At 47.9% G+C, this 8696-nt stretch overlaps 1 protein-coding gene across 1 annotated transcript; it reads right to left on the bottom strand.

Annotated features, from left to right (window-relative positions):
• Nucleotides 1–4047: 4047 nt before the first annotated feature.
• Nucleotides 4048–7344, bottom strand: SSTR1 (somatostatin receptor 1). Its single transcript, XM_009249040.4, has one exon. It carries the CDS (start codon nt 5853–5855, stop codon nt 4680–4682), a length of 1176 nt encoding a protein of 391 aa, XP_009247315.1. The 5' UTR covers nt 5856–7344; the 3' UTR covers nt 4048–4679.
• Between the last annotated feature and the right edge of the window lie 1352 nt (nt 7345–8696).

The raw sequence follows: 8696 nt of genomic DNA, 5'->3' as shown, positions 1-8696 counted from the left end.
TCTATTTATTATTTCAGCTTAATACCACACTCTGATGTGGTACGTTGGAATAAAAAAGGGAATGAACAAGATTTTCAAAACAGAATCCCATTGTTAAAGTGTTTTTCAGATCAATACAAATATGACATCTCTATTATTTGTTTAAAATAGGTTGGAAATATATTGCCATTTTAAAAATGAATCATCCCTACTATTCTCCAGGTGAAATTCTTGCCTTTTTTCTCAGGCCAAAATTACATGTTCAACATTTTTGTACAATGGGTGGGGTTAAAATGGATGAGGAGTCAAAGGTTTTCAAGTGTGATCCTTTTCTGTGGGTACTGTGTAAGAAGATGACTTGGGAAATGCTACTCTGGGAACACAAAGGTCACTTATAAAAAGGATAATAATTCACAGACATTAAACTAATATGTTTTAATTTCTATAAATCATGTTTCATTTTAGTCTCTCTCCCTGAGGACAGGCTCATTACGTTAGGATAGGAGAGGGCTTGACTCCAACTTCTTTATAGGCTATGCAAACATGCTTGGAAATCAGGTAGGTGTGTGTTTAGGGAAGGGGCAGGAGGGATTACTAAATAGTTTTCCTGCTACAGCACATCAAGGGGTAAGACTGAAGGACTCAACTACTATCTTTTTCCTCTAGTGTAAAGGTGAGGTGGGGAGAGTGGAATGTTTTAATAAGTAATGTTGACAAAAGTAAAGAGGGATAAAGAAGACCTGAAATCCACAGAAAAGAAGAGAGGCATGGTCAGGTCGAGTAGATTCTAAGGGTTGTCAGTCTACAGCCACTGAGGTCCCCTGTAGTCACTGAGCCAAGAGTTTTACCATGTGGCCTCTGTGGCAGGGTGAGATCACTCCTCAGCAGAGGCTGGGGGAGACCACTGGGCTAGTGGGCTATACTGGGGCCACAGAAGACTCAGAGAAAGCTGCAGCCCACAGGAACTGAAGTGCAGGCCTCCCCAAGCTGAGAGGTTGATTCACAGGCTCTGACAGCTGCAGACTTCAACAAACTTCAGCCAGGAAGCAGAAAGGTACACAAAGGACCTGGCCCCAGAGAGCAAAAGGAAGAGAGGGACCCTTTCCCAAGGACTTGACCTTATCCCTTCCTCCAGTAGCATGCATAAAACCTCCTCCTCATATTCATTCTAAAGCCATTTTAGGGATGTCAAAAGAGAAAGAGGAGGCCCACTGAGAGGCTGTCCAAACTTATTCAAATGTAGTTTTTAATTTTTTAACAGCTATTTAAATTATCAGCTCAACTGGATGTTTGACTATTTGTTTAATTTTTTTCCCAGCTTATGTATGGGAAGGAGCTTGGAATTTTGTTCAGATTAGCAGAAACCAAATGACAAAATAGGTTTTCTCTGCACGTCTAAGTTATGAGTTTAATTTGCCACCTTGCTGCAGCTTTTAAAAATAATAAAAGAGACTTGCATAGTGAGAGAAAAAAATAATAGAAATGACAAAAATCCAGTTATCCTTAATCATATTGTGATGATGTATAGAACCATATAAAGCATAGAGTCACAGGGCATTTGAAGGCATTTGAACTCTCCATCCCCAACTCTGCTTCTGGAATCACTGCTATTACCTGCTTGGAAAATATTCCTTTTTGCTTATTTTGATATGAAAATAAAACTGCTCTAAAAAGATAAAGTCTGTTAAAAACAAACCAACTTCCCTAGTGATTTCTTACATTCTCCAGAGATTGATATGGCCATCACTGAACAAGGCAGAAAATACATCCATCTCTTATGTCAAAATCTGATTTTTCTATTTATTTTGCCACTGTCTTCTGGGACATCTTTAAGAGATAGTTTTCCCCTTCTGTTGTCTTTCCTCAGGATGTAAATCAGCAATTACTTAGTTCCCCCAAAAAAGTCTGAGGTTATAAATGAAGATAGACAGTAATTTTGTCTGCGAGAGATTAAGATATCATCCACTTAGTCTGGTGACAACAGAGTGCAACTGAGTGCATTGCTTCCTGTTCATCCTGGCTCAACTTTTTCTTCTTTCTCTCTGTCTACCTCTCTCTCCCTTTTTGAACTAGCTGACTATTCTTTTTATCAAAATAATTCAGGGTATAACCACAAACTTGGTAAAATTCCCAAAAGTAATCTGAAAACCTTCTTCTTAAAATCTAAGTGACACATAAGTCAACTAAGCTAGTGTGTGTGTGTGTGTGTGTGTGTGTGTGACCAAGTAATCCACTGAAACAATAAAATTCAAATAGCAAAAACAACTTGCAACAGCATAATACATCTGTTTATTTAGTTAATATTACAATGGTAACAGGTTAAGAGCACTAAATTTGTATCCTCTTAGAAGGATAATGATTAAGATTTTGATTTGTAAATTTCACAGTTCTTAACCATTAAAAATCTATTTTCCAAAGGAGTAATAATATATATTTTTATTAAGGGACAGATCTAAACTTTCTGATTTATGAACCAAAGCATATTTATTCATTAGTTTAAACAAAACATTAGGGATATCTTAACTCTTGGTTACTGCTTTCAGGAAAGCACAAAGTTGTTGAAGCAAATATACACAAAACGTATTTTTCAATAGTGATTTCAACCATTGTATATCATGTCAATGAGTGAACCTGAGAACCCCAGATTTAGTATCTCCAGATTGTTGTAACACACTCTGGCTTAAACAGTCAACCAACAAACATGTATTTAGTGCCTACTATGTACAAGCCAGCATACTAAAGCAATACAGGAAATATAAATAATTAAAATTATTGGTCCTCGCCCTGCTCAGGCTTCCAATGTAGTTGGTAATATTAAACACAGACACAGATTATTCCACTTTCAATGTCCTCAAAAAAAGTGATGATGTTAACTGGATCATATGTAAGAATTGCCTCTGCTGGAACCCAGAGGAAGCAGGGGCATCTTCAGCAGTGATTAAAGTCTCTGTCTGCTGCTTGAACTCCTGAAACTGAAAGTGTTCCAGCCAGACTCACACCTGTCACCATCAGTGGCTATACTTAGACTCATGGACTCATGACAATGGAGCAAGATAAGTATACATATGTCTACATCATATATATATAAAAATATATATATACACTCAAATTATATATAGGGTGATGTTCCCCTATATATGTCTCCTGGAAAGCCAGGAGTTCAGAACTTTCCACTGTGCATGGAGAGGAGGATAACCCACGTTATCATTTATGTATTATCCTAATAAGACAAATAAGAGACTATAGTAAGAAAAGTATGAAAAATCTCCAAACTTCACTCAATACAATCAAAAATAGAAAAGCTAGAGGAAAGGATAAGACAAGAGGGCCCAGCATTGAAGAGAGGCGTTGAGATGGCCAGGGAGTGGGGCGAGAGCTTGCCCCCACTTCCACTTTGGGAAGACCTGGGGCTAGGCAAGCAGAGAAAAGGAAAGCAGAGACACATTTTCCAACACGACAAATAAATTAATAAATATATATGTTAAACAAGAAAATAACTTCTTAGGCACCGCTTGAAAGGCAGCAACCCTCTAGAGACCAGACAGGCCCCACTCGGGAGTCTGCAGGTTGCGGCGACACCGCCAACACTGGCGGACTCTGAAGACGTCGCCCTAGGTCCCCCGCCCCTGGCGCCCGGTCTTTTGAGATACACTGGAGCAGGAAACCTCATCTCTTGTTACTTTTAGGTCGGCTCCTCCGGAAGCTTGGGTGAAGGAGAAAGCCAAGGCGGGCTGCAGCCCTGCAACCGAAGCCCGAACCCCGAACCCTGGGGAAGGTGCGCCCTGCACTACCCTGCCCTGCCTAACGCAGACGCGCGGCCCGGGAGCGCCCAGCGCTTGGTCTTTGAAAACGCCCAGTAGGAGGGTGATTCCTATTACGCGCCCACACTCCGACCCCACAATCTTACAGAAACTCCTCATTCGGCTTGTTCTCAGCTCCTTTTTGCTCCAAAGGAGGGCTTGGGTGGGGACTCCAGAAAGCCTGGAGTTCGAAGCGCGGGACCTATTTCACTAAGCACCTGGCTCCACTCTGGGTGGAGTGAGAGTGGTGGTGGCGGGCCGGGGGGAGGTGGGGGGCGGGGGGCGGGGCAGGGAAAGATGCACCTTCACCCAAGAGTAGGAGAAAAGACCAGCTGCTTAGATCTTTCTCAAGTCCGACTTTCCTTAAGGTAGGGCTGCGCAAAGGGAGAGCGGCCATTCCCGAGACTCCAGTAGGGGCACCAGACAGAACCCAGACAGCGGCCCCGCGCGGCTAGGGACTAACCCCGAGGGAAACCCGTGGCGGTATCCGTGGCTCAGCTTAAACAAACAGAAATAACGACTGGAGGGGCTGAGGATCAGACTGAGTTGTTAATGAGTTCGTGATCTGCACTGAAGGGACGGTGCGGAAGAAAGGACCGAAGTTGCAGGGTAGGGAAAATAGAAGGAGGGTCAGAGGAGTAAGCGCTGTGGAGGAAGGAACAGAAAGTGGGAGACCCAGAAAAAGGTAGCCCGAAAGCCTTCCCAGTTTATAAGCAAAGCTTTCACTTCTACCATTGTCGCGCGCCTTTCCTGGGTCCCTCTATCAGAGGCTCTCAGTGTCCCAGCCCCACGTTATCCCGACCGCATCCTGGCGCCCTGGATACCGTCCCTTTCGCACCCGGCCTTCCCTTCTCCTCATTCTCCCCCTCTTTTGGCTCAGGGCCCCTGCGTGGCCCGGGCTCAGAGCGTCGTGATCCGGGACGTGCAGGTGCCATTACGGAAGACGCCGCCGGACTCCAGGTTCTCAGGTTGGAAGTCTTCCACACTGTAGGCACGGCTCTTGAGCGCGGTGGCGTAATAGTCAACCGGCTCCTCCGCGGCGTTGTCCATCCAGCTGAGGCATAGGATGCGTTGGAAAGAGCGCTTGAAGTTGTCTGAGAGAAAGCCATAGAGGATGGGGTTGGCGCAGCTGTTGGCATAGCCGAGGATGACCGACAGCTGGCTCACCGTGGCGTCGTCCTGCTCAGCAAACACGTTGACCAGCTGCACCACGTAGAAAGGCATCCAGCAGATGACAAACACCATCACCACCATCATCACCATTAAGGTGATCTTGCGCTCCGAGCGCTTGCGCTGCTGCCAGCCGGCCTTGAGGGCCACCATGCGCATCTTAGCAATGATGAGCACGTAGCACAGGCAGATAGCCCCGACGGGCAGCAGGAAGCCCATGAGAAATGTGTACAACACGAAGCCCACCAGCCAGCGTTGAGCGGGCTCTGGCATGAGCATGTTGCAAGCCACCGTGCCGTCGCTGTTGGCCGCGGTGCGAGAGAAGACCACGATGGGCAGGATGACGAGCAGCGATAGCACCCACACGCCCAGGTTTACTACCTTGGCCACGGTGGGCCGGCGGTAGCGGGCCGCCTTGATGGGATGCACCACGGCCACGTAGCGGTCCACGCTGAGCACAGTAAGACAGTAGATGCTGGTGAACATGTTGACCGCGTCCACGCTGAGCACGAGGCGGCAGAGCAGCGCACCGAAGGGCCAGTGGCGCAACAACGTGGAGGTGACCAGGAAGGGCACGCTGAGCATGAGCAACTCATCAGCAATCGCCAGATTTAGGATGTAGATGTTGGTGGCCGTCTTCATCTTGGCATAGCGCAGGATCACGTAGATGACCATAGAGTTCCCACACAGCCCCACCAGGCACACCACGGAGTAGATGAAAGAGATCAGGATGGCGCTGCCCTGGCCCTCGCTCAAGGTCCCGTTCTGGGACGCATTTCGCCCCGGTTCCTCCATGCCGTCCGCAGCGCCGGCCCCGGGGCCCCTGCTGCCGCCGCCTTCGCAGCAGCTGCCCGGGCTGGGGCTAGGAGAGGAGGAAGGAGAGGAGGCGGTGCCATTGGGGAACATCCCAGCTGAGGGGGGCCACTGGGGCTGCCAGGGCTGGGGCTCTCTCTTCGCTCACCCGCCGCCTGCGCCCTCCCTCCCCACCCGACCGCTTGCCTGCAGCCCACAGCCGCCCAGCGCCTCCGGATAGAGCGCAACCGCTGCGGGGAGCGCGGCTCCTACCGGCGCCGGCGGGGGGGTGCACAGCCTAGCGGTTGCCTAGGCTCTGCAGTTTGCAGCTCCGGGGTGCCCAGGCACACGCGACCGTGGAGAGGGGAGGCCAGGATGCGGGAGCCCCGCGCCGCACAGCCATTAACTGGCGCGGCTCTGGGCTGGTAAATGATTAATAGGCACCACCAGCGCGTCAGCAGCTACGAAAAAAGGGGGTGGGGTGGAGAAAGGGAGGAGAGCACATAGGTGGCTTGTCCCCCCCGCCCCCCATTTTTTTCCTTCCCAGTCCTGCACTCTGCTCAACTTTAGTGGCTGCTTCCGGGGTTCTCTCGCAGCACCATCTGCCTCTCCCTCAGAGGAACCAAGAGAGTTCCTCGGCCTTACTGGAGGGCGGGTGGGAACCAAAGGTATAGCTTCTGTCTCATCCCACTCCTCTCCTACCCAAAGCAAAGACTCAAACGGACCTATGAACATGGATGTCTGGAGTTCATCTCAGTTTCCCTCCATTGCTGCCCTTTTCTCTGGAGACCCCAGCTCCTCTCCCGTCCCGCAGTCCAGAACCCTAAATTCCCTCTTCCCACCCTCGCTTGCCCTGCAGCTCAGACCCTCTAGGGAAGCTCCGGGCCCTCCTTACCCAGAGCGCGCAACCTCCAGACTGAGACGTAGATGGCCTGTGCAAAGTGCATGTGCGGTCTGGTAGCAGGTTGACGATCTTCGCGCAGACTGACTCCCTTCTTTGCGCCTGGCCCCAGCACAGGTGCCCACGCAATTACTCTTAGAGTCGTGGAAACTGGCCCTAAGCTGCGAGCGTTATGAGAAGAAAGGACAACCACCGTGCGTTAGGGGCTTCTGCGCTATAACACAGCAGGCAGCTTAGGCTGTTGGGAGTGTTCAGGGACCTGAGTGAACCATTTGCAAATCTCTTAATAAAGCTCGTAGCGCTCAGAGCCCCCAGTGTCTCCCACAGGAATATCGACTGCAGAAACGAGGACGCGCGGCTGGGAGCTCTGGAGAAGCTTGAGACTCCCTCCAGAACGTGCCAGGCGCGGTGTTGGGAATCCACCCAGGTGTTCACTCGGGAAAGATAAGGCTGCGCCGCTTGGAAGGGCTCCACCCGCGTCCCTGCTGTACTTTGTACCCTGGAGAGTTGGCGGGCTCTGGCAGACGAGAGTTTAAAGGCTTGGGCGGGCGGGGACGCCAGCTCTTCTAAATCCAGGTGAGGAGCTGCCGCCGTGCCATGACCAGACTTGTCACAAACCCCAGGAACGGCAGGGCGACTTTCGAGTTTTTCCGGGAAGTGCTAGGATGTCAGCTCTTTCTGAGGCTTGATGTGTGACCTGGCTCTGGGTCACGTGCCCAAACCATTAGGAGATATCAATGTAGGCAAGCCTGAAGCTCGCTGACTTCATTTAAGAATCAAAACGGTTTCCCTGTAAGAAAGAATGTATGTTCCGTTATCAGGATTTTAAACGAACCCTGGGACTTCCCACCATTCTTACCCTAGGGTCTCTTTGGCTTTCCAACTGTTCCTGTGGAAGGAAGAATCACACTCCATGCAACTTCCCTGTTCCTTTTCATAAACGTTGCTTTGCTCGGTAAGATCCCTGCAAGTCTTTATTTGAAACTTGCATGTTCACAGGAGGAGTGACCCGCAGCAGCTTAGTGTCCTGCCTTCTTCAAGCTTTGCTGTCTCCAGTTTTTCCTTAGTTTCTCCTTCTCCTCAACCAGGCTGTGCCCGCTGTACTGTAAGTCTCAGTTTTCCTCCTCTCAGTAGAGTTTGCTCCAAGGAGAGGCTAAACTCCTTATGGAGGCTATCTGTACCAGTCCAGAATGAAGAAATGGATGCAGAAATTAAAAACAAAAAAGTATATTTCCTAATGCCCTGTTGCTTTATCCAGGTAATCACTTACATATACTGTATGTGTTTTAGTCCTCAGAACTAATTGTCTTGAACAGGAAAGAATAACTTCTGTAGTATGTTGATGATAGCAATCAAAGATTAAAATAAATGACAGACTTTCATAGGAATGTGTTCAATTATTAATGAGGAATGTGCTAGGATGGAATTTGAAATTTCGTAAGGCTCAAACTGTTTTAACCCATTGTTTTACCTGAACAAATTGCCTTCTTTAAAGTGGAATGTACAATTGGTGTTTAGTTATATTTATTTTTCCTTTACAAATACAGCACATATGGAGAGAAAATAAATGTTCATTAAGTTAAAAAAAAAAAAAAAAGAGAGAGAGAGAGTGGGTATTGTCCCAGAATCCCCGAAGAGCATTTTACTAGCCAAGCCTCATATAATGGCTTAGATGCCTCTGCCAATCACTGACTAAAGACACCTGACTATCTGTACCTCTGGGAGCTTGGATTTCAACAGTCATTAGTTAGACGCCTTGGCTTTGATCATGATTGCTCTTTGGGAAGTGGGTGATGGGAGTCAGTGAAAAACAGCTCTGTTGTTCAGAATTTCATTAAATTCACTTTCAGCTCATCTTAGGGAAAACTTCTCTCAATTTTGTGGCCTCATATACAAAAGAAGAAAACTTAAGACCTGACGTGAGAATGCTTTTTATTTTTATTTTTTTGAGATGCCACTTTTCACCCACTAGGATGGCTATAAGAACATTTTTAAAAACAAAAAATAAACGTTAGTGAGAATGTGGAGAAATTAGAACACTCATACATTGCTGG

This window comes from Pongo abelii, chromosome 15 (assembly GCF_028885655.2).
Source record: "Pongo abelii isolate AG06213 chromosome 15, NHGRI_mPonAbe1-v2.0_pri, whole genome shotgun sequence".
Taxonomy (NCBI): Eukaryota; Metazoa; Chordata; class Mammalia; order Primates; family Hominidae; genus Pongo; species Pongo abelii.
The sequence above is the reverse complement of the archived record's forward strand: the minus strand, read 5'-3'. Positions and strand labels throughout refer to the sequence as shown.